We start from the raw sequence: 26,437 nt of genomic DNA, 5'->3' as shown, positions 1-26,437 counted from the left end.
GGCGTGGTGGTCCTCGGGATGGCTTAGGGCACTGGCAGGGAATGCAGTCGAGCAACACATATTTGCCACGAGAATAAAGCCCTTTTTTGCCTTCTGGACTCTGGGCCGGTCTCTGCTGTCTGTGTCGGTTGACTGTGGGCAGGGTGGGGGGCAACCTCTGGGTCTAGCCTGGTTAGCTGCATGCTGGGAGAAGCCTCTGTGTGGTTGCTGTGGGTGGGGCTGCTCCCTGGTTGCTCTGCAACAATGGCTGGTCAGCCAGTTCGCTTGCAGTACTGGCAGGGGGGGAGATGAACAGCAGGCTTCTTATTGCTGTGACAAGCTTCAGTGCTGCACTGCCACCCAGGTGGTTAGGGCACCTGAAGTTCCTTAAAGTTCCCAGCCTGCTCCGCTGAGTGTGCCAGGATGATTTTGTCCACTTGTTAAACCCTTGTCCCTTTAAGGCTTTTAAAGCTTAAGCCTGCTTTTCTTTCTTTCTTTACATTTTTTATTAAGGTATTATTGATATACACTCTTATGAAGGTTTCACATGAAAAAACAATGTGGTTACTACATTTGCCCATATTATCAAGTCCCCACCCATACTCCAATGCAATCACTGTCTACCAGTGTGGTAAGATGCCACAGATTCACTATTTGCATTTTCTGTGCTTCACTGTATTCCCCATGATCCCCCACACCATGTGTACTAAATATAATACCCCTCAATCCCCTTCTACGTCCCTCCCCACCCTCCCTCCCACACCCTTCCACTTTAGTAACCACTAGTTCCTTCTTGGAGTCTCTGAGTCTGCTGCTATTTTGTTCCTTCAGTTTTGCTTCATTGTTATACTCCACAAATGAGGGAAATCATTTGGCACTTGTCTTTCTCCGCCTGCCTTATTTCACTGTGCATAATATCCTCCAGCTCCATCCATGTTGTTGCAAGTGGTAGGAATTGCTTCTTTCTTATGGCTGAATAGTGTTCCACTGTGTATATGTACCACATTCTTTATCCATTCATCTACTGATGGCCACTTAGGTTGTTTCCATATCTTGGCTATTGTAAATAGTGCTGCAATAAACATAGGGGTGCATATGTTTTTTTCAAACTGGGCTTCTGCATTCTTAGGGTAAATTCCTAGGAGTGGAATTCCTGGGTCAAATGGTATTTCTATTTTGAGTTTTTTGAGGAACCTCTGTACTGCTTTCCAGAATGGCTGAACTAGTTTACATTCCCACTAGCAGTATAGGAGGGTTCCCCTTTCTCCACATCCTTGCCAGCATTTGTTGTTGCTTATCTTTTGGATGGTGGCCATCCTACCTGGTGTGAGGTGATATCTCATTGTGGTTTTAATTTGCATTTCTCTGATAACTAGTGATGTGGAGCATCTTTTCATGTGTCCATTGGCCATCTGAATTTCTTCTTTGGAGAACTGTCTCTTCATATCCTCTACCCATTTGTTAATCGGGTTATTTGCTTTTTGGGTGTTGAAGCATGTGAGTTCTTTATATATTTTGGATGTTAACCCCTTGTTGGATATGTCATTTACAAATATATTCTCCCATAGTGTAGGATGCCTTTTTGTTCTGTTGATGGTGTGCTTTGCTGTACAGAAACTTTTTAGTTTGATGTAGTCCCATGTGTTCAATTTTGCCTTTGTTTCCCTTGCTCTAGGAAATGCATTCAGGAAGAAGTTGCTCATGTTTATATTGAAGAGATTTTTGCCTATGTTGTCTTCTAAGAGTTTTGTTGTTCCATGACTTAAGGTCCTTGATCCATTTCGAGTTTACTTTTGTTTATGGGGTTAAATGGTAATCCAGTTTCATTCTCTTCAATGTACCTGTCCAGTTTTGCCAACACCAGTTGTTTAAGAGGCGGTCATTTCTCCATTTTATGTACATGGCTCCTTTATTATATATTAATTGACCACATATGTTTGGGTTTATATCAGGGCTCTCTAGTCTGTTCCATTGGTCTATGGGTCTGTTCTTGTGCCAGTACCAAATTGTCTTGATTACTGTGGCTTTGTAGTAGAGTTTGAAGTTTGGAAGCGAGATTCCCCCTGCTTCATTCTTCCTTGTCAGGATTACTTTAGCTATTCAGGGTCTTTTGTGGTTCCATATGAATTTTAGAACTATTTTCTCTCATTTGTTGAAGAAAGCTGTTGGTATTTTGATAGGAATTGCGTTGACTCTGTAGATTGCTTTAGTCAGGAGGGCCATTTTGACAATATTTATTCTTTCTATCCATGACCACGGGATGTGTTTCCATTTATTGGTATCTTCTTTAATTTCTTTCATGAGTGTCTTGCACTTTTCAGAGTATAGGTCACTCACCTCCCTGGTCAGGTTCATTCCTAGGTATTCCATTCTCCTTGATGCAATTGTAATGGAATTGTTTTCCCAATTTCCCCTTCTGCCAGTTCACTGCTAGTATATAGGAATGCCACAGATCTCTGCATATCAACCCCGTATCCTCCAACTTTGCCGGACCCAGACACCAGATCCAGTAGTTTTGGAGTTCATTCATCAGGGCCCTCAATGTACAATATCATGTCATCTGCAAACAGGGACAGCCTACCTTCTTCCTCCCAATCTGGATCCCCTTCACTTCCCTGTGTTGTCTGATTTCTGTGTCTCAGACCTCCAGTACCATGCTGAACAGAAATGGGGAGAGTGGGCATCCCTGTCTTGTTCCTGATCCTAAAGGAAAAGTTTTCAGCTTCTTGCTGTCAAGCCCAATGTTGGCTGTGGGTTTGTCAAACATGGCCTTTATTAGGTTGAGGTACTTGCCCTCTATGCCCATTTTGTTGAGAATATTTATCATGAAAGGGTGTTGAATTTTGTCAAATGCTTTTTCAGCATTCATGGAGATGATCATGTGGTTACCATCCTTCTTTTTGTTGATCTGGTGGATGATGTTGATGGATCTTCGAATATTGTACCATCCTTGCATCCCTGGAACAAATCACAGTTGATCATGATGGATGACCTTTTTCATGTATTTTTTTTTTCCCATGCAAGAGACTTTATTATCTGAAAGAGAAAATGGCTGCCCTCAGATAGAGGAAGCAGCAGTTGGTGGGTGAGGAAGCGTGTTTTTAAGGAGTAGGGGTAGGGTGTGTTCTTCATTGGTGATTGAATCTTAAGGGGTGGGTGACCATCTGGTCCATAGTGATTGGATCTTAAAAGGGTGGGGGTCTTAGTGTGCCAGAATTTGCCTTCATTCCCATCTTTTTCTTTTCTTTATTGGGCCTGTGGGGAACTGGGCATAGAATCTCGTTCTCTAGCTACTTCCTGCTGGAAGGGGGCGCAGATTCTGGGGTTAGTGAGGCCATTGCCATAGAGTTGGGGAAGGGCGGGCATCCTGAGATGACTCATTATGTCATCTAGCTGGTTTCGTTATTCTTTGTGAGAAGGCCTTGATAGCCCTGGAGGAGTAACAGATTGAAGGCCAGTGTTGGGCAAGAAGACAAGCGACTGGGGAAATGGATGGTGAGCCTGTGGAGGAGGATCAGGCAGTGAGGGTTCCCAAAGCAGCTCAGATTCCCCAGAATGACTCAGGAGACATGGGCCCACACAAGAGATTTTATTATCTGAAAGAGAAAATAGCTGCCCTCTGAGAGAGTGAGAAGCCTTTTTCATGTATTTTTGAATTCGGTTTGCAAATATTTTGTTGAGTATTTTCGCATATATGTTCATTTTCTTTTTCTTTTTTGTAATTTTCTTTTTTGTGGTGTCTTTGCCTGGTTTTGGTATTAGAGTGATGCTGGCCTTATAGAATGAGTTGAAGTATTCCCTCTTCTTCTACTCTTTGGAAAACTTTAAGGACGATGGGTATTGGGTCTTCACTAAATGTTTGAAAAAATTCAACAGTGAAGCCATCTGGTCCAGGGGTTTTGTTCTTAGGTAGTTTTTGATTACCAGTTCAATTTCATTGCTGGTAATTGGTCTGATCAGATTTTCTGTTTCTTCCTTGGTCAGCCTTCTAAGGTTGTATTTTTCTAGAATGCTTTCCATTTCTTCTAGGTTATCCATTTTGTTCTCATGTAATTTTTCATAGTATTCTCTCATAATTCTTTGTACTCTGTGGTGTCCATAGTGATTTTTCCTTTCTCATTTCTGATTCTGTTCATGTGAGTAGAATCTCTTTTTTTTTTATAAGTCTGGCTAGGCTTTTATCTGTTAATTTTCTTGAAGAACCAGCTCTTGCTCTCATTGATTTTTTCTTTTGTTTTATTCTTCTCAATTTTATTTATTTCTACTCTAATCTTTATTATGTCACTCCTTCTACTGACTTTGGGCCTCGTTTGTTCTTCTTTTTCTAGTTTCATTAATTGTGAGTTTAGACTGCTTATATGGGATTGTTCTTCTTTCCTGAGGTAGGCCTGCATTGCAATATACTTTCCTCTCAGCACGGCCTTGGCTGCATCCCACAGATTTTGTGGTGTTGAATTATTGTTGTCATTTGTCTCCATATATTGCTTGATCTCTTTTTTTATTTGGTCATTGATCCATTGGTTATTTAGGAGCATGTTGTGAAGCCTCCATGTGTTTGTGGGATTTTTCATTTTCTTTGTGTAATTTATTTGTAGTTTCATACCTTTGTGGCCTGAGAAACTGTTCGGTACAATTTCAATCTTTTTGAATTTGCCGAGGCTCTTTTTGTGGCCTAGTATATGATCTATTCTTGAAAATGTTTCATGTACACTTGAGAAGAATGTGTATTCTTCTGCTTTTGGGTGTGGAATTCTGTAAATGTCTGTTAGGTACATCTGTTCTAATATGTTGTTCAGTGCCTCTGTCTCCTTACTTATTTTCTGTGTTGTTGATCTGTTCTTTGGAGAAAGTGGAATGTTCAAGTCTCCTAGAATGAATGCATTGCATTCTATTTCCCCTTTTAATTCTTTTGCTATTTGTTTCACATATGTCGTTGCTCCTGTGTTGGGCGCATAGATATTTATAATGGCTATATCTTCTTGTTGGATTGACCCTTTAATCATTATGTAATGTCCTTCTTTGTCTCTTGTGACTTTCTTTGTTTTTTGTCTGATACAAGTACTGCAACTCCGGTTTTTTTCTCCCTATGAGTTGCATGAAATATCTTTTTCCATCCCTTCACTTTTAGTCTGTGTATGTCTTTGGGTTTAATGTGAGTCTCTTGTAGGCAGCATATAGATGGGTCATGTTTTTTTATGCATTTAGTGACTCTATGTCTTTTGATTGTTGCATTCAGTCCACTTATATTTAGGGTGATTAACGATAGGCATGTACTTATTGCCATTGCAGGCTTTAGATTCATGGCTACCAAAGGTTCAAGGTTAACTTCCTTACTATCTAAGAGTCTAACTTAACTCACTTAATGTGCTGTTACAAACACAATCTAAAGGTTCTTTTCTTTTTCTTCTCCTTTTTCTTCCTCCTCCATTCTTTATATTTTAGGTATCATATTCTGTACTCTTTGTCTATCCCTTGTTTTACTTTGGTAATAGTTGATTTAATTTTGCATTTTCTTAGTAATTAACTGCTCTGCTTTCTTTACTGTGGTTTTATTACCTCTGGTGACAGCTATTAAACCTTAGGAACACTTCCATCTATAGCAGTCCCTCCAAAATACACTGTAGAGATGGTTTGTGGGAGGTAAATTCTCTCAGCTTTTGCTTATCTGGAAATTGTTTAATCCCTCCTTCAAATTTAAATGATAATCTTACTGGATAAAGTATTCTTGGTTCAAGGCCCTTCTGCATCTTTGCATTAAATACATCATGCCACTCCCTTCTGGCCTGTAAGAATTCTGCTGAGAAGTCTAATGATAGTCTGATGGGCCTTCCTTTGTATGTGATCTTATTTTCTCTCTCTGGCTGCTTTTAGTAGTCTGTCTTTATCCTTGATCTTTGCCACTTTAATTACTATATGTCTTGGTGTTGTCTTCCTTAGGTCCCTTGTGTTGTGAGATCTGTGTACCTCCATGGCCTGAGAGAGTATCTCCTTCCCCAGATTGGGGAGTTTTCAGCAATTACCTCCTCAAAAACACTTTCTATCCCTTTTTGTCTCATCTTCTTCTTCTTGTACCCATATAATGCAAATATTGTTCTGTTTGGATTGGTTACACAGTTCTCTCAATATTCTTTCATTCTTAGAGTTCCTTTTTTCTCTCTGTGCCTCAGCTTCTTTGTATACTGTGTCTCTAATTTCTATTTCATTCTTTGCCTCTTCCACCATATCTAATCTGCTTTGAAAAACTTTCCATTGTACATTTTATTTGTGATACCGTGTTCCCTAATGATTGGATCTCTGACCAGAATTCATTCCTGAGTTCTTGAATATTTTTCTGTACCTCTGTGAACATGTTAATTATTTTTATTTTGAAATTCCTTTCAGGAAGCTTCTTGAGATCGATGTCATTTGAATCTTTCTCAGTAGTTGTATTCATAATTTTACTTTGTACCAGGTTCCTTTGGCATTTCATATTTGTATATGGCACCCTTTAGTACCCAGATGGTCTACTCTCTAGTGCTGCTCAGCTCCTGAAGCAATGTTGGGTGTCACAGGGGAGTGGTATTTGGGCCTAGTGGGAGGAAAGAGCTGTTTCCTGCTTCCCGGCTGCTATGCCTGTCTCCACTGCCAGAACCAGTGGGCTGAGCATACAGGTGTAAGTCTCTATGCTTTGTCTTTGTAGTTGCTGTAGACAGATCTTTCCTCTGGCTGGCCTAATGCCAGGGAAGGGTTTGCCAGTTTGCAAGCCAGGTCAGGCTGGCCGGCAGAAGGGCGGAGTAGGCTGCGTATCATGGAGGCAGTCCTTGGAGCTGTGTAGCCAGCCAGGGATCCGGAGCACCTGAAGATCGTGAAAGTTCCCAACCTGCTGGGCAGAGTGCACCCGGACAATTTTGTCTACCTGTCCATTCTCCTGAGCAGTATGTTCTGCGCAATACTTGCCCCTTCAGCAGCTCTCTTGCTGTTAGAAAGTCTCTCAGACTGCCTGCCTTTCTTTTGTCCTAGAGCAGCCTGATATGGATCCTTGCTTTCCACGAGTGGCTGGAATCTCAGTCTCTCCAGGAATTCTGCCTGTTTTAGCTTTCAAACCCCCTAATCACAAGAGTACCATGCAAGCACCATGAAATTTAGGTTTGTGCTCCCAGAGCAAATCTCTGGAGTTAGGTATTCACCAGTCCCAGGCCTCCACTCCCTCCGTGCTCTGTTTCTCTTCCTCCTGCCTTGATCTGGGGTTGGGGAAGGGCTTGGTTCCCACTGGGCCATGGCTTTGGTACATTACCCTGTTCTGTGAGGGTTATTCTTCTCTTCAGGTGTATGCAGTTTGGTGCAGTCCTCTTTCCTGTTGCTCTTTTAGGATTAGTTGTATTAATTATATTTTCTTATTATATGTGGTTTTAGGAGGAAGCCTCTGTCTCACCTCTCAAGCCCCCATCTTTTCACACCCGCTTTTATTTTGTCCAGGGGAGCTAGCTGTGGGAACCTGTTCACAGTCTTAGTGTCAGATTTTGCTTTTCTGTGCCTCTAATATCCAGTACCCCATGCAATGTGTGTCTGTGCTCCCAGTGCAAATTAGTAGGGCTGGTCATTTAGCAGTCCTGTGCTTCTATACCAACCCACTCTGATTCTTTTTCTCCCCCTGATGAGCTGGGGTGTGGCTTTGTATTTTACCCTTTTCATGAGATGCTGAGTTCTTGCAGATATAGATGTAACCTGGTTCATGTACTATATCTTCTGGTCATCCCTTGGGAATAGTTGTATTTGCTGTATTTTCAAAATGTATGTGGTTTTGGGAGGAGATTTCCACCACCTTACGCATGTCACCATCTTATGAATCTCCTCGGTCACATATATTTTAGTTGGTTTGTATTCCCATAGCCATAGCGACCCCAGTTTCTAATAGCTGAAGTTCAAAAGCATGCATCTCTGCAAAATGCCTGCTACCTGATATTCCTTCTCCCAACCCAATGATCTATGCTTGTTGTTCCCTTGCTCTCCATTCCTCTGTCTTTCTGATGTGTGAAGTGTAAAAGTAATAGTGGTGGAAGGGTTTACTTCTTCAGGTTTTTGTTAGGAACAAAATACTTTTCAGATGGAGTTCCCCTAAAAATGTCTCTGCAATGCTCCCTTGACTCTGATCCTTTTCACATGACAGTGTGTGAGTGACTGGCTGCTTAGCTTTGCCAGTTCATGTTGGCTTCTGTCAGATTTTGGGGGAGGGACACTTAACTTGAAATCATTGAAAATATTAGATTCCCTAGGTGACTTTTACATTGGACAGCTGTGTGACGATATCGCATGTTTGAGTACCGAGTGCTTCCATGCCAGTATCTCACTGCTGACCTCCACGCTATAGCTGAGTTCTGACTGGTCTGCCTGTGGGAGGATGTGGATCAGGACACCAAGGGACTTGCCTGACATCACACAACAAGTGACAGTGCAGCATCTGGGACTTGGGAACTTCTGCTGCCAAGGTCGTTCTTTTTGGATTTTTGGTTTTTGGTGATGCTGTTGTTTGTAAGCCAGAATTTATTTGAGATGAAAATTACCATGCCAGCACACAAATCCTGGCATTTAGTCCTTGATCACCTACCCTCATCAAGCTCTAATGTAGTAAGTGGTAGGTGGTGGCGAGGTAATTCTCTTTACCTGCTATTTGTAGCATGTGCTGTTGTTACTCTTTATGAAGGAGTGTGAGCACTCGAGAAGTCTTCATTCCTACCAAGAGCACTTGGAAGGCACCTCACATTCTTCTTATTTTCCCCAGCACCTGGTCTGTCCCAGAAAGTCCTCCTGAAGCCAGTGTAGCATCTGAGAGTTCCAGGACATCTCTCCAGGGCCCCCAATAACCTGACCTATTTTGTAATGGGTCATGACTATTTTTAATGTCTAAGTCACCTTTGAAAGGCAAAGCATCCCCTCTGTGAGCAAAGACAGTCCTGTGGAATGCACTCAAAGTTTGCTCACAGGGAGTTGGGTAAAGCAGAGCTCAATAGGGAGGTTATACAGCAGGTTGTAAAACATCACAAAAATATGTTTTAATATCATTATCACTTATTTTGTTAGACTTGTGTTCAAAATTAGGGTCACCAGGCATGGAGTGAAGGCTGAAGGCTCTGCCCTTTGAGTACAGTGCTTCAGCTGCAGCACCTGAGTGCTGAGGTCCCTTCTCTAGGGTTACTGGACTTTCTGGAGGTTGTAAGGCAATTTGGTGACTTCTGTCCCTTGTCACATTGTCAAGATTACAGCCCTAGCTAGTCATGAAAAAGAATTGTATATTTTAAAGGTAAGTTCTCAGAGTTCCAGGAATATTGAATAATAAGGGCGAACTTTTTGGGAGAAAATGAAAATTTAGAGATAATACAGTGGAGTGAAGAAGACAAGATAAAGTATGAAAGGTGACAGTATGTCTTTTTCTAGAATTCAGATATTGTCAGCTTAAACTTCTGGAACATGGTCACAAACCCCAGAGTACTTAAAAAATGGCTCCCAAGCCCCAGAGATGCTGTCATGAATGCCAAGCAATGCACTTAATGGACGAAGTCACCGCTTTGAGCCCTAGTCTCTGATATTAGTTGGATTTTTACTACTTCCAACAGCTGGTCATCAAGTATGTCAGCACCTAATTGACTGGACACCAGCAGGGTCAGTTTTAAGCAGGGAAAAGGACAGGCTCCGTGGCCACCCTGGTGATGCTGAAGGGAAAGCATTGTCCCCAGGGGACAGTCTGCCAGAGAGCCCACAGCAGAGTCCCCAGACATGGTAATGGGGCCCCAGATGAGGGTACCTGGCCTGTATTCTTAAAGTTCCTTTTGACAAGGTAGGGATAAGCACAATTAATTTTTTAAAAGAGTAACTGGGAATTAGAAATACTGGCTTTCCCATGATTGAGTCCTGTGAGCCACCACCATTCTCTCCTGCTAGGTTCCAAGCTTCCAGGGGTCTAGAACCTCTTAGACATCTGTAATAGTTAAATCCATTATGTTGTCTTAAGTTTTAGCTTGGACAGGGGAAAGTTTTCCCTGGAAATCTTATGTGGAATCCATCTTTTCCTGAAGATGTCCGATCAGCAGTCATTGTAGGAACTAAAGAGGCATCCCTCAGTGACCAAGAAGCCTCCTGGAGACTTTGTAGCAGGGGATTCACAGGAAATACAGGTCAGTAACAACACTGAGAGGCCAGGGAGCAGGGAGACCTGTGAACAGGTGAAGTGCAAATATTAGCGCCGGTGAAAGATTGGTCAATGATGTGAAAGCCCTTGGAAGCCACAACGGCCAGGCTCTGTACAGGATGGAGTGGTGCCTCCGCATTCCAACCACGTTTGCAGTGGACGCACAACCGTGGCAAAACACAAAGGAATGTTTGGAGTTGGAGAAAAAGGAGGTCACTTGCATTTTTGAAATGGTTAATGAGGACCTGATTCTGATACCAATTCCATGTTTTTCTATTACACTACCAAGTAATTAACTCAACTTTTGACTGTTCACCTGGAGTTAGCATCAGATCTCCGGGGGAAGGGCTCAGTCCTGGCCCCCCCTTCACCCCCCCACTTCGGACACCGATCACAAGCCCAGGTTGTCACCTGCGCTTTTGACCAACTGGCTAGCGATCAGGGGTTTCCGCGACCCCCTCGTCAGGTGTGATTAATTTCCTACAGCAACCCACAGAACTCAGAGAAACATTTTACTTACTAGACCACTGGTTTATTATAAAAGGATATCGCCCAGGAGCAGCCAGAGCGAAGAGAGGCAGGGGGCAAAGCACAGGGCAGGGGCGGGGCTTCCGTGCTTTGTAAGCAGGCCACACTCTTCCCTCTTTTCCACTCTTTTCCATGTGTTCACTGACCCAGAGGCTCTCCAAACTCCCTCTTTCTGGGGTTTTATGGACGTTCATTACATAGACATGATTGATTAAGTCACCGGTCTGGTGATTGAACTCAGTCTCCGGCTCCTCTCCCTCCCCGCGTGGGGCTGGGGCCACTGGAAGCGCCAGCCCTCCAGCCACGTGGATGGTTCCTCGGGCAACCAGCCCCTGTCCTGAGACGCTCTCCTCGTCACCATATTAACATAAACGCTGGGGTGGTTGGTAGGTTTATTATGAATATCAAGACTCCTTTACTGGCGCTACCACTTAGGAACTCCCGAGGATCTTAGGAGCTCTGTGCCAGAACAAATGGCAATGAAGGCTAAATGCATATTGCTTCTTATACATCACGATATAACAGTGGAATATTGTCTTCTAATAAAGGTGGCCTGATAAAGTTTCACAGTTCTTTAAAAGCAATATGTTTTTACTGTATTAAAAACTGCCATTGTCTTCCTTTGTTGCTGTTGGTATGATTAATAAAATGTGCACAGTCTTTCGATACAGGTACTCTTCCTTTATCTGTTTTTTTAACTATCTGGCTAAGCAAGGTTTTAAAGACTGGATTGTCAGCTTTTTATCCAAGCTAAAAGGAAGTGTTTCTAATAAAGACTCATAAAAAAGGAAGTGTTTCTAATAAAGACTCATAAAAAAGGAAGTGTTTCTAATAAAGACTCATAACCTAGATGGTAGTGTCCACTCTGCTAACCCTTCCCTCACGAGTTACATCAGGCAACACTGGAGAGGTTTCTCCACTTACCTAATTGCGGCTCATTTCACATTTCCTGGGTGGAGATAATTTTATGTGATGTTTTCTTCTCTAGATCTGTGGTGCTCATCACCTACATTTTCCTTAATACGTAGGATTTGGGATAAAGATAGTGGATAAAATTTTCAGGTTGATTAATCTGATCAACAATGATCTTAGCACTTTTGTGCTCAGATGCTAGTTAAGCTCTAATAACTTGATAAGCGTATGGAAGTCTGGTCTTACATGAGCTGTGGTGGTGGTACTTTGTGCTGTTGACATCTTGAAAACTGTTCATTCTTATACATAGTTAGGTACTCTTGCATCTCTCAAGAGCCAGGGAGCGTCAATGAATGGCAAATTCTTGGTTATCAGGCGTTTGTGATCAGACAATAGCTAGCCAATAAGTGGCACAAGAAACAAACTCTGTTTTTGCAAATTGTGCTGATGCCCCAGGACACCAGATGCAAGATTTTCAAAGTAGAGATGAATAGACAAATACTGCAGAGTTCTCTCAGAGTCCTCCTCCTTTCCCACCTTCTGCAGACAGTAAAACAATGGTCAAAATACCTCCTCCAGAATATCAGTCCAGGATATTGGTAGATAGAAGGGTGAAAGGGGAAATGGGGAGTGTGTTGGAAGGGTGTTACTGTTGTGCAGTTCTGCACTGGGATCACTTTTGGAAGAAAATTGCCTTTGAATGGAAAGGCTTAAGTAGCAGATCACACACAGCAGAGGGCTTTTAAACTTGTGGGTATGTCTGACAGGCTGCTCAGCGTGCCTTTCTGTAAAGTGCATCTGTGTGTGGCTTCAGGTTTACAAGTGACTGCTGTTTCTCAAGGCAGAAAAAAATTGTGCCGGGTTTCCAAGATTCTTCTTGGAGCTCAGTGCTTTTCATCCATCCTCACTCGCCAGCTGTGCAGAGAATTTCTCAGGAGGCATTCTGAGAGAATATTGTTGATGTCAAAACCTGCCTGAACAAGTGACTCCTTGAGGCTGAAGGATTGCTCATGGTTCCTTCCCTGCCTCTCAAGCACACAGGAGAAAGGCCTCCTGCTCTGGTTCTTCACTCACTGTGGGACTGTGTCCCTCCAAGGACCTTCTGAGACCCTTCTAAAGGGGCAGTTGAAGAGATTCTCTTTTGTCACAATGTGTAAGCAATCTCTGTGAAGAAAAGATGTTTAAAAAGCAGAACAGCATGATGGAACTCTTATTAAAAGGAGGTTATTCTCTCAAGCCCAGGATTTTTAGAGAAGCATGTAATTAGCATATAAAGTTCTAGGAAATAATGTAATGTTTGTAAATGACAAAGTGTTACCATAATGGGCTTTTCTGGGCCTACCAGTAACCCAGAAAACCCTAGACACAGATCTCCAGGGTCCCCAAGTGTGAAGAGGGTAGTGTGGGAGAGGCATCGGGAGTGTGGGTGTCCTGACTGAGAGAACACTGTGTTGTTTGGGATTCCAGATTTCTGCAGGGTCCCCGGGGTCTCACTCTCACAAGGCTCGGAGACTCGCAGGATGGGTCTGCCCCATCCCACTACCTGGTAAAGTAAAGTCCTTCCTCCCATTATGAAGGTGAGGCCACTCTAGCTGGACAAGGAATGCCTAGCCCCCTTCTGTCCCCTTTGGGGCCCCCAAAATGTCAGCACTGTTCCTTGCTGCATGCTCCCCTGGGACATGGGCCAACCTCATGGTCTCCCTGGAACATGAGAGCAGTGGGCATAGAGACCACCAGCCCACCAGAGGCTCTGACCTGTTTCCCCCAAGCTCCCTCAGCAGAACAGCACAGTTATGTGGAGCGGCTCAGTCCAAGGAGGGGACTGGGTTCAAATCCTGCCTGTACTGGTGGATACCTGGGTACCTCACTTCCTCTGCACCTGTGCTTTGCAGAGGTTTTGGGGGCAAAAGAGAGCTTGAATATGGGGTAGTGGTTATGACGCAACAAGTTGCTAGATACAAAATACATACAATGTGCTGGTGACTTACTTGATGTGCATGATGACAGTCCTTTGGGGGTGGATTATCTTATCACCCCACTAACCCATCAGCAAGCAACTGTCAGGGTCTTCTCAGTTGACATGAAGGTGAGGGATGATGGTCAGCTAGAGAATGTCCAGGGATAGAATGGAGTGCTTGGAGCTTTTCCTGTTTTACTTCCCTCTTGCCATCCCTCCACTCTTTCCAACTTCTCTTTTCATTCATTCTTTCCATATTTCCATAAGAAGCAATGTATTTGTGTGGGTGTATACAAAAGGCAGATATAAAATATTGTAGAAGGTACTCTTGCATTGCTTCCAACAAATGTTAAGATCTTATACCTCTCTGAAAAAGTCAGAATTTCTCCCACTAGTATTTTCTGGTAAACTGTAGAAGTGTTTTTCACAAGTAAGTTATGATCACTGAAAGAAGTTATATACTTATGGAGAAAATGCATATAAGACCTGGTTAAAATATACTGACTTAAACATCAATACAGGAGAAACTACCTTTAGAGGCAGAATAAAATAAAATTTAAAAATGTGTGTTATTGTTTAAAAAAATGGAAGGCCTTTGGAGGAAAAAAACTTAAAACTAAAGCTTTGGTCACTGTTTAAAAGCCGCTTTCAAAATATTTATAAATTATTTGAATCCACCCGAATGTGTATTTTACAGATTAAAAACAGTGCTAGCTAATCTTAGCTTCTTAGCCATAAAAGGAGAGAAAAATGTATAGTATCATACACATGGAAAGTGAAATAAATCACGGGATCTTATAGTGACACCCAAAATATAACAGACTATTTTACATATAAGTAGGTTTTTTTATTGTAGTGAAATATATATAACATAAAATAACCATTTTAATCCTTTTAAGTATATGATTAGATACATTCAGATACATCTGTACATCAGATACATTCACAGTGTTGTGCCCTGATCACCACTGTCTATTTCCAGAACTTTTCCATCATCCCAACAAAATCTGTATCCATTAAATAGTAATCCTCACTCCCCTTCCTCTCCCATCCCCCAGCCCCCAGCAACTCTGTTCTATTTTCTGTCTCTATGAATTTGCCCAAACTAGTCATCTCCTATAAGCAGAATGATACAATATTTGTCCTTTTTTTGTCTGGCTTAGTTAATCTAGCATAATGCTTTTAAGGTTCATCAATGTATCAGAATTTGTTTTTATGGCAGAATAATATTCCATTGTGTGCATATACCATGTTTTGTTTACCCATTGATTGTTGCCACCTTTTGACTATTGTGAGTAATGATGTAATGAACATTATTGTGCAAGTATCTATTTGAGTCTCCGATAATTCGTGTTTTAAAAAGGTATCTTTCTGCAGGTTGAGATTTTTGGAGAGAAGGTGTAAGGGCACATTGATGAGTGGCATCTGCTTGCAGTCATGAACACCAGCTCCTGCCACTGAGTTGTGCAATCTCTGTAGTTAAAGTTGACCATGTGCCTGGAGACACTGCAAACACAAAACACATGGTCCGTCAGCCATTGGCAGTTCCCTGGCAAAGGCACAAGTGACATGTAAACAAGATGGAGATGCCACGGTGCTCACCCCCAACCACCACCCAAAGAAAACTTCACTGACTAGTTCAGCATTGACTGAAAAGGGGCCTCACCACCAAGGAGGCTTCCAACAGAATGGTCAAAGGTGATCAAGTCTTCCCTTGGCTGCAAGAGGGAAGGACAGGTACAAAGATTATGTGCAATGGATGCATTACCAATGTGGAGTAAGAGCAGAGGAGGTGATGGCTTCTATTCTTAATACAGAGGAGAGGGATGCCAGGAACCGCACAACGCCAACCCAGGGATGGAGATGGAAGCACTATCAATGGCAGCTGAAACCAAGGGATGGGAAGGTGTCTGCAGGTGGGGCAGAGTGGGCGGCAAGAAGGGTAATAACAAGTGGGGACCCTCTCTGTGTGGGTACTAGACACACCAGATCTGAGAGGTGAGAAGTAGGAGACAAGTGAGAGAAATGGGTGGGAGGCACATAGCATGCAGTCCCCAGCAGCTGCGCCTACTTGGGCCTGGAAGGATGCATCCCTGCCTGCCTGTCTCAGCATGACTCCTTCCCCTGTTTTACCTTTCAGTTCTGTGTTTACTTTCTCCTCTTCATCAATTTCATTCTTAATCATTTTGTGGTGGTTAGAATCTTCTTTACATTCTATAGCCTGAATAACCTAAGGGCACAAAGAACATCTCCCCCCTAGAATGTTAATTCACAGTTGAGCCCATTCAGTCTCCTAATTCACAACAGAGTGTATCGGCCCAGATCGGTGGAGACTTTGTGACCTTATGTCCGTTTTCAGTTGTGTGGAAGGAAACAGAACTGAAATCCGGAGATTATCAGGGGGGTAGAAATAAAGAAGGAGGAAAATGATGTCCAAGGGAAGACCACACTGTGGGAGGGCCAGCACAGCCCAGGCAGGCAGCAGTCGTAAGAGCCAAAGAAGTATGTAATTTAACTCTTCACTCATTTTCTTTCCCCACTGAATGTTGGTTTCTTTCCAGAGATTTCTGTCTTTGCACATCTGGCTTATGCTCTGACAGAGCCCTTCCAGCAGGTCCATTTTGCCCTCTAGGGCCATCCCAGCCTCCACCTCAAGCCAAACACAGGCTGCCGTGGAAGAGGGTTTATAATCTTTATTCTCTTTATTTCCCTTTCCCCTGTCTCATGCTTTTACTTACTCTTCAGTTAAGCCAATCTCTCTCAACCATATTGTTCACTTTTTGTTAATACTTTGAGGAAAAAGCCTGCGGTCACAGGAAGTGCCCCTCCTTGAAAATGAGGACCTGGTGGGGATAGTGAGGCCGCATGCCTCTCCTCCTGCTAGTCTGACTCACCCTCAACATGGTGTGTGAAGGCATTTCTGCCATTGGCTCTTGGCATACTTAATTAGATTGTAGAAAATCTGACCTGCTTACCTCCCTGAAATGACAGAAATAATATTCAATGTGAGAGAGTATTCTTTTTGTTAAGCTAAAATTTCTTCTGCAAATTATTCACCAACAACAGTAAGGTATTTCCAGGGCAGATTTTATGTGACCCGTGGTAGGAATTTAAAGTTCTAAGTTATCCAAACTCCATTTCATGTGCAAAAACAGACTATATAGAAACCACATAGATGAAAAAGTTTATACTCCAAATATACATTTCCCATGCAGAGTGAAAAAGGACAGTTTATGAACATTGGTTTTTGTCCTGGAGAAAGAAGGAAGCTGAAGTGATTAAAAATTGCTCTTACTACTTTGCAAAAAAAAAAAGTTAGCATTTGAAAATATTAACCAAGAAAAGAGTCATATTTTTAGCAGGCTATCATTTGCTTTTTTGGCTTTTACCTATTAAGCATACTACCTCATTTAGTCCTTACAAGAACCCTTTATTTAAAGTAGATATTAATATTTTTACCACTTTTATATAAGAAATTAACCCAGGAAACTAACCCAAGGTCACAGGCAGTGAGTAATATGTCTGGACTGGGATATGAATGCCCATGTTCTGAATTCACCTTCCCCTTTTAAACACATAATGTGCATGCTTTCACAAGCTGAAAAACTGAAACATGTATGAAGATGTTGGGCCAATATTGGAATAAAGTTTATTATTTAGTGAAAAAAAAAGTTATTTGAATTTTCAAAGTTTCTTTAAAACCATACTATGAAAACTTCTAAAAAGCAGTTGAAATTACACATTCAACTCTGAGAGATCTCAGGCCCCAGTGCTCCAGGCAATAAACAGAGAAGAAATAAAATGCCTAAGAGAAGGGTCAAAGCAAAATGGTGGAGTTCAGAGATATGTGACCAGACCACTTGGGAGTAGGAGCTGTGTGGCAAGCAGGAAAAGTCAGTGAACATCTGCTGGGGATTTCAACTGGCATTTTCCTGCTTGCAGGCTATTTGCTACTTAAACCTCCAAAGGACTTTCTCTGAACACCAGGTCATTTTCTGAAGCATTTGCATCCCCAAGTAAATATATGCAGTGGTGGCCAAGCACACATGCTTGATGGAGGTGGGAGCAGGGGAGGTGAGAGCAGGGGGCCGGCCCCTGGCTGCTGTCTCTCCTTCTGGAAACCTGTGGAAGGGTTGCAGGCACAATAAGGATGGAAACTTGTATGGCCATACTAAAGGCAGGGATGCTCTCTGGTGAACCTGAGGGTGAGAGATGACAGAACAGATACCTGACTGATAAAGAGCTATCGGGCCTCCATGATGCTTCAGCAGCATCTGTCGGTTAGTCGAGCAGAGCACCCCGAAGTGATGTGCCACTTCCTCCCTGCATATTCTTGTATGCATCAGTTGGTAACTCTGCAAGCCTCAGTTTACTCCTGGGAAGTGAGAGGGTCCATGATTCCTTGTGTCCATCCTGGAAAATGCAAATAAATGGCTAGATGCTGCAGGCGTGTGTGATATCCTGTCCTCCTCAGTCCCTCTAGGAAAAACCTCACTTTGAGTGGAAATAGAGTCAGAGACTCTAAATCTAAGGACCTGGGGCATCTGCTGCTTTCATCCTTAGACAAGCAATGGCTCCAAAGAAAGCATGCAGGCCTGTCGGAGATGAGCAATCTATGCCAGTGGGGAATGGCTGCGGAAGCTGCATCCAGAAGGAAGCAGGATGGAAGCGTGCAGTCAGACAGTACTTCCTGATTAAGCCCCTTTCCTCTCAGGAACCATTTGACTCCAGCTTGATTGCGGAAATGATTTACATGCAGCCCAGGGAGGAGTCAGCCTAATGAAATGCTTTTGTGAGTCTGAATAAAGAACACTCACGTCTTCTATACCTAGAGGAGGTCGTCCAAATTATAGCTTGCACCTAAAGATCTAACAGCATCTGGATTTTCTAAGGCCACGCTTTATGTGAGAAACTGGTGATTGATTTGGTGTCAGAAGATGAAAAACTAGACGTGGTTATAGCAGCACGAAGCAGGTCCCACACACTAGAAAAGCATGCTCAGGGCCACACCGTGGAGTGATGCCTAACAGGACCACCTTCATCATTCCCAACGTCCTGTGAACCCCATGCTTGATGCTCCATCCTCAGCAAGGCATGAGCTATGGAGCTCTTCAGGGAGGAGGAGCAGCTCTCATGGGTCAGGGACCATGCTGCAGGACTGCTGAGGAAACTTCTCTGGCGCTGGGGTACATCAGCGTCAGGACCCTGGGTCTGGTGGCTGAGTGGGGACTTGCACTCAGCACGTCCTTCTGCAGCTCTTACGGCAGCTGCTCTGTCGTAGCTCTTGTGGGGCTGCCATGGAGACCCCGGGCCTGGCAGCCGATTGTGGTTTTAGACACCGTCTGGGATATGCTGCCTCAACAATATAATATTATAGCAGAAATATGCCTGGTTTGGGGATCAAGCTTCTTACTGTTCACAATAGAAGGCAGCACCACAGATGGTAAGACTAGCTCCCTTGCTTTTAATCACCTGAACCCAGGGCTGTTCTTCTTCCAACAGAACGCCAGCTCCTGGCCCAGCCCTGCTCCAAGCTCCGGGCCTGGTTGAGCAGGGCAGGCCCAGTGCACAGTGCCCGGCCCTTGCCCCGGGCAGTTTGGTTTCTGCCAGATGCTCTTCTGCTCCCAGGTTACATTCTCCTGCAAGCTTGCTTATTTGCCAGTGCTCCCTGGCTGGCCTGCCTCATGAGGCTGGGCTGCTCTGCCCTTCTCCGCGTCCAGACAGCTCTTGGGCCTCTAAGGGGTTTCTCATGCTGCCAGAGCGAGTCACATCCTGCCCCTTGCCCAGCAGCTCAGTTATAAGTCTTGCCTAACTGAATCATCTGCATTTCCCCGAACAGTGGTGGAGGCAAATGGAGAATAGAGAGAGCTTTTGCTCTGTAAGTTTCGTGGAATCGAATCAGGGGAAAGCTCCGTACATTCCTTACCTAGAGTGTATGCTGATGTTGGAGGTGGGAATCCAATGAGAATTGCTGAAGATTTAGCAACGGACAGTAATGTCTTTATGCAGGATGCTAGGGAGGGACACTTTTGTGAGTTGGAGCCTTTTGGTGGATAATTAATGGAGCCAAGCCGTGGCCCCAGAAAGCAGGGCTCCTCAGCAGTCACAGGTCAGCAAGTAGGCCTCTGCCTGGTGGGAGAGCCTATCTGAGCAGAAGCCATCAGCCTGGAAGGCGATTAGAACCTCAGAGCCATTTGCAGTCCCCAAATGTTCATTAGGCCCTTCTTTGTCCTCTATGCATGGATGTATTCAATGATCCCGGGCAGCACATAACTAATCCTGCCCCAGGGCTAATCCTCCAGCTTAATTTCTGTCTCACTTGAGGGGCTCACAGTCCATCCGTCTTCCTCATTGCTTCCCTGGGAGGCCAGGTAAAGACAATGTATTAGGTTTGGTGGAGGTATTTGCATTATGGCTCAATTCTATTGTCCTTAAAGTATAACATCTTTTTTGATTTGAAAGAATAACATACTAATTTGACTAGTTCAGAGAAGTGTAAAAAATCTATCAAGAGAAACATGAATCACCTACAATTCTACTGCCCATGGATAAGGACTTTTGGCATTGTGCTATATTGCTGCAAACATTTCAAAAACAAAAATATTTCATCTTGATGAGATTATAGTAAATTTATGTTTTTTTACCTGCATTTCAAAGATTGGCATTTTATGAAAAATTTCCCATGTCATAAAAAAATTTTAGTATTCACAATTTTTAATGGTTATACAATATTATATTAACTGTTTGTTGTGAAATTGGAAATACATATGCAGGATGTTTTTGTTTCCAACATTGTGAAAATTTTCAAACATATACTAAAGCTTAAAGAATTTTATAGTGAGCACCCACAAACTCACCACCTACATTCTACATTAATAGTTTACTATACCTGATTTCCACATCTGTTTATCTATCCATCTACTGATCTCTTAACCCCTGTAATTTTTTGACACATTTGGAAATAAACTGTAGACAGCAATTCACTTTTCTCTATATTAATTAGACCTTAATTTTTGCTTAAAATTTTTTAGTTAATTTACATATACCACAGATCTTAAGTTTACACTCACTGAGTTTTGACAAGTGTGTATGCAAATTTTAATGTATAATAATACACTTTATTATTTAGAACAATACTCAAATTCAAATTAAAATGTCCAAGGGTGTGATGGCAGATTATTATGGAATAGCATCACAAGTAATTCAGAACTTTTCTATATGTTCTTTTGTTTGAAAGCCAAACTAAGTACTAAATATTTTCTCATGTTACGTGTCTGAGAAAAATGAGTGGTGAATTTTCTCTGTAAAGAGGGCAGCATCTTAATATATCATTTATTTGTATTATTTTGTTTTGTTTTTTAAAGTACTTCTAACTCTTTTTTATTATTTCATTATACTAAGGAATAATTTGCTCTTGATGGAGCAATATATTTCTTTCTAGTAGACCAGTGAGAGCCAGGAACAGATTATTTTTAAAAAGATACAAACCTTATCTTCAGTCCTGACAGGCAAATGGCATACATCTCTATAGATCTTCATCTTTGATGAATACCCATGGGCCACGGATTGGTCACCTACTAAGGAGTCAGTAGAGGCTTCTGGAATGTGGATTCTGGTTCAGTATTTCACAGAGTTGCTAAGTGCCTACATGTATGTGCCTATTGAGATGTGGGATCACTACAATTTTGGGGAAGAACACTTTGTTTTTCATGCAGTCATCGTTTTGGTCTTATGATGGTGATGACTTTCCATTTTGTTTTTGCATATTAATGATAATTTACAGTTTGACTTAATCATCTTCAGTTTAGTTTATTTTGTGATTTTTCGTTGAGACAACTGTGTTGTTGTACGTTTTAGCCAGCAATTTCCCAACAACTAAGCCTTAAGACATATGTCCCTAAGGCTTAAGATGAATAACCAGCCCCTATTGCAAAGCCAGTATGTGCCGTGTTCCCCAAATGTGCACATGAAGCACTCTGTCATCTCTGTCACTGTGTTCAATTCCCAGGAGAAAGTGGCATTTGATAGGCTGGGTGTGCAGTGGTCTCTGTCCACCCCAGGTGGGCCTCACAGCCTGGACAGTATGGCTAGTGTCTGGGCCTTGCCCTCCTGGTCCCGTCTTATCGTGGCTGCTGGGATCTCAAACCAGCTCTGACTTCTACGGCTGTACCTTTCTGTGGCCAAAGTGTTTCAATATAATCTCCTCTTCTCCTTATTTATTCTGTGGCATTTTGTCCTCTGATAAGTTTTCTGTCTTTTCCAAATAAGGACTTCTGTCTGCAGCCTTAGGTCCTTTTCAGAAATCATCAAAAATGCCAACAAATGTTTCAGGGCCATGAGGTACCTCATGAGTGAAGGAGTTTGCAACCGTTCTTGTAATAGTTCTTTGTGCTAAAGAAAAGAGAGATTCTTTGGGTGAGAAAACTCAGCAATTTGGGGCTCAGAAACCTCAAGAAAACAAAAAGAAAAAGAGCCCAGACTGGAAGGTGGGGCTGCCAGAAGCCTGGAAGACGGCTTGCAAGGTTGGAGCACTGTGACTATCAGTGAGGGTGTGGGTCAGGGTCAGGCTGGAGCCCGATCTCCAAACCTGGGGGACCTGGAAACTTTGCCTAACTTCTGACTGTGTTCTCTTGTTTGTTAATCACTGATAGTAGTATCAGTGTCTCTCAGGGCCCTCGTGGGAATTAGGTTAGATGTGTAAAGAAAGAGTTTAGCATTGTGCCTGGTATGAGTAAATGTCCAACAAATGGTAGTTGTTAATATCATCATTATTTTCCCAAACAGGGCCAGGGAGAAAGGGTTTCCTTCCCATATGGTCTTCGGGGTTTTTTACGAAATCCAAGGCAGGTTATGTTTGTTGGGTCTAGTGGCACAGCTGACTTCTGCTAGCAGAGTGCAACTTTTGGGGCATGAAGGGAACCAATCTCCCCAAGAGTGTTTAAGGGGAGAATGGAGAGGAGGGGAAGAAAAGGAGTTGTCTTTCAGCCAGGACCTGGTGCTTCTAGGTAAAGAAGCTAGTACAGGTGACCCTTCAACAACACAGGGGCTTGGGGCACTGACCCTCTACACAGTCAAAAATCCACATATAAATTTTGACTCTCCCAAAACTTAACTACTTAGTTAACTACTGTTGACCAGAGCCTCACTGATAGTTTAAGTAGTCAATCAACACGTATTTTGTATGTCCATATATTATATACTGTATTCTTACAGTGAAGTAAGCTAGAGAAAGGAAAATGTTTTTTCAAATTATTGCAACTCTCCAAATATTTTTCTAATATATTTATTGAAAAAATCCATGTGTAAGTGGACACACACAGTTCAAACCCAGGTCAACTGTAGTTCTTAACCTTCACATCTCATAACACTTAAATGAGAATTTTAATAGGGGTGAGAGAATCTTGATAACTTCCTCCTAAAAGTAAAAAGAAGATCTAAGCACCTTCATTTTCTTATTCTGATTTTATAACTATGTGTGCTGTACATCAGCCCCCAATTCCCAAGCCATTTTCTAAATAATAAGAACCTGTAAGAATTCTGGAAGTCATCTGCTTACGGCTGTATCCTCTTTCCCATACTGAGTCATAATTTGCAGCATCCTAGTTTTTGTTTCCTTTTATTACCAATCCAAATTTTAAGCCTAAAGTCTGTCTCCGAAACACTTTAGCAACAGAGCTTGTTGGTTTTTCTGAAATTGCTTGGTAGAAACTGGCTGACTTAAAATAGGAAACATTAAGAACTGACATGCAATCTAATTGCCTAACTTCATGTTTCATTTAATCATTTTCAGTACTCAGCAAATGCATCAGCCTTAGATTCAGTTTGGATTCACAAATTCAATTTTTTTCCATTTCAATAGAAATCCAGAATTGATTTGCTGGCATTTGGCCACACTAAAGAGAAAGAAGGGAATGAGTCTGCAGGCAAGTCCTGCCCTCTGGGTTCAGTTTATTTGGTGGTCTATATTTCCTCCTTTCCTTTAATTGTTTCTTGAAAGAGATGCCACTGGATCTCCGAGTCATCCAGAAGAATGAACTGGTCATGAGTGACACTCATACAAAGCATCCTACACCCAGGGTTCCTTGGCTAGTATCCCTAATGTGCTCAGCACTCCATCCTGGACTAGACTCTCAGCAGGATGGAGTGTGGAGTGCAGTAGGGATACTACCTATTTCAACTGTTAAAATCTCATACACTTTTGAATCTAATTCTGAGCTTTCTGTTTTGTCCCACTGATCTGTCTGTTCTTGTACCAGCACTAAACAAGTATATTGTTACTTCTATATCTAATAGTACAAAATTACTTTTATTATTCTTCTTTTTCAAAGTGTTCTTGGCTGGTTTTGCCAATATATTTTTCTAGATCAGAGGTCTGCAAACTTTCTGAAAAGGGCCAGATAGCAAGTATTTCAGGCTCTGCAGGTCATATGGTTCATTACTCCTGCTCCACTCTGCTCGAGGTACAAATTAAGTGTAGGCAAGGCCTTCTATCCTCTTACCTCCTTCACAGATACACAAAAAGTATGTATACTCACACACACAAATAATACTTTTTGTGTATGTACATATATTACATTATAATATACATTACGTACACATGGGGGAAAGAGAGAAGACTTGGGCTAAAGTGACATCATACCTACTAAATGACGTGGGAGAAATATGATGGCTTGACAACACATTTGTCATCAACAACATCAAGCATTCCTTTATGCCCATCACAACAGTTTATGGTTGCTTTCACATGGGTCCTGTAAATTTTTGGATAACTTTAATCCTTGAAGTGATTTTCATTGTAGCTGCCATTGTGACTGGGATCTGTTTTGGGGGTCCCGAGACCTCCTGCCTGTTCCATGACTTGCTAAAGGTTCACTGGACTTGGAGACAGTTGTACTCAGGGCCCAGCAAGGCAGAGACCATCAGGTAGTGGGAGGAATCTGTACACAGGCTCCCCACGGGCCCCCACCCAGCGGGAGAGCTCCCCCAGAATGTGCTCCTTCCTCCAGCACCAAAGCAGCGACCTGTGATGCTGCACAGATTTTCAGACACGTCTGGCTTTTGTCTCACTTCTAGATAGTGTTCTTTCAGCACGTGCAGTCTGTTTTCTGTCCACTGGGAGAATGACATGCAGTGTGGGTGGCTCACACGAGGCAGGCCACTGCAGGCCTGGATTGCTACCAGGGTCTCAGAATTCAGTCCCTGAGGTTGAAACCTTGGGAACAGCCTGTCTCCCCACTTTTTTATTGTAAGTCTTCTCTATAATGAATCATGAGAAGTGTTCATCTCACTCTGATAATTCGAATCAAAGAAATTCCTTTACTGCACCATGAAGAATCTTGGAAAAACCTACTTCATACAGGTGGAGAAACTCAAGTCTTTCTTAAGACAGGCTTAACGTAACCTGTTGAAGGAGACCAGTTCTCCTTGTAGCTTGACCTGCTTTCACTGAAAAGGCTAAAGGAAATAAAACCGCTTCTGCAATGGGACCTTAGTGACCAGCTTCCACCCCCACCCCCTGGTTGCCCTGGGAGTGCCCACATTCCATGCTGATTCTGAAACCTCATCCCTTCTCTCGGTTACCTTCTTTTCCCCAGGTCCCCAGCCTCCTGAGGCTAAGAGGTAGATGAAATTATACTTATTTCTTAACCCTACAAGTCATCCAATAAATGTCACGGCCTTGCTATCTGAGAGGGAGACACTCAAAATGTAAGCAGAACTGAGTAAATCAACAGCAGATCTGCCTGTACGTGGCTTGCAGAAGAGCCTCCTTACCCAGCTGTGCTGGTGTGTGGGTTGCAGTAAAGGAAGGAAGCAGGGAGGGCTCTGAGGCCGAGAGGACCGAGGCTGGGGCCCCAGTCAGGGCAGGTGTGGGGGCGGCTGTCAGGAGAAGCTCTTCCCTCTCACAGGCTTGCCGGGGCCTCAGGAGGTGTCAGCGCACCTCCCTCACCTTTCCAAGCCGCTCTTCTAACTTGCCTCAGGATTACATTAATCTTCTCAGGTTTCCAGTTCCTTGTCTGCCCCTAGGAGGCTTCTCTCTTCTTCCAGGCTGTTCTTTCTGTCTTCATACTTTACTTTAGCAGGAACTGTCTCAGTTCCCTGTTAGTCTATTTCAGACATCTCTTGGCCATTTTATTTATATTGTGCTTATATTTCAGACTCATTTCTCACCTAGAGTAAGCAAAGGTGCACTGTAATACATATAAAACTAGGCAGGGACCCAACCCACTGAAGGACACAGCCAAGGTCACTTCACATATGAAAAATCATGACCTCTATAAGATCTTTAAGATGTAGGTTTAATCATGAATTGCAGTGGGGTGTTCATAGAGAATGTTGCACTGTACATTAGGTTTCTGCATAAACAAGAGTCACCCTGCTCTCCCTTCTTACCCCTTTTTTATTTGTCCATTTACCCATAGGCACTCAGGAAACACGAATTAATTTTGATATTAACCCACACAGAACTAATTAGGAAACTAAGGCAGCCCCAGAAATATTACATACTTATTTCTGAAACTTCCTGCCTTTATCTTCTTCTTGTCCCCTGTTACATATTGCCCAAATCATCCTCCTTTTTTTTTTTGAGGAATGCCCCAAATACTATAATTAGAATTTAAAGACCTCACCAAGCTTTTCAACTGCATTTAAATGTTGACTCTGAGAGTTTTCTTGATGACAGTGAGAAAAAGAGCCTTTGTCCATTGTGTGTGTCCCCACCCAGTATGTCCCCTCCCAGTGGGGACGGTGTACACCTAGTGCCGGCTCCTGAATGTGGCCCCTCAGTAACAGAATGTCATTTGGATCTGTTTCAGAGTTCCCTGAAAAGAAGAGGCAGCCGGGAAATGTACAAAGAAAAGAAAACATTTAACCAGGTAAGCAGAGGTTTCACCCTAATGTAC

At 42.7% G+C, this 26,437-nt stretch overlaps 1 protein-coding gene across 10 annotated transcripts in view; it reads left to right on the top strand.

Moving 5' to 3' along the window:
* The window catches only part of MTCL1 (microtubule crosslinking factor 1), a 131,731-nt gene that overhangs the window by 47,684 nt on the left and 57,610 nt on the right, over positions 1-26,437 (top strand). For all 10 annotated transcript variants that reach the window (XM_036880692.2, XM_057504049.1, XM_057504044.1 and 7 more), the window contains exon 4: positions 26,351-26,410. In XM_036880692.2, coding sequence (XP_036736587.2) covers positions 26,351-26,410 — 60 coding nt within the window. The remainder of the gene's footprint in view (positions 1-26,350; positions 26,411-26,437) is intronic.

Source organism: Manis pentadactyla, chromosome 6 (genome assembly GCF_030020395.1).
Source record: "Manis pentadactyla isolate mManPen7 chromosome 6, mManPen7.hap1, whole genome shotgun sequence".
Lineage (NCBI taxonomy): Eukaryota > Metazoa > Chordata > Mammalia > Pholidota > Manidae > Manis > Manis pentadactyla.
Note: the sequence above shows the minus strand (reverse complement) of the source record. Positions and strands in the feature narration are given on the sequence as shown.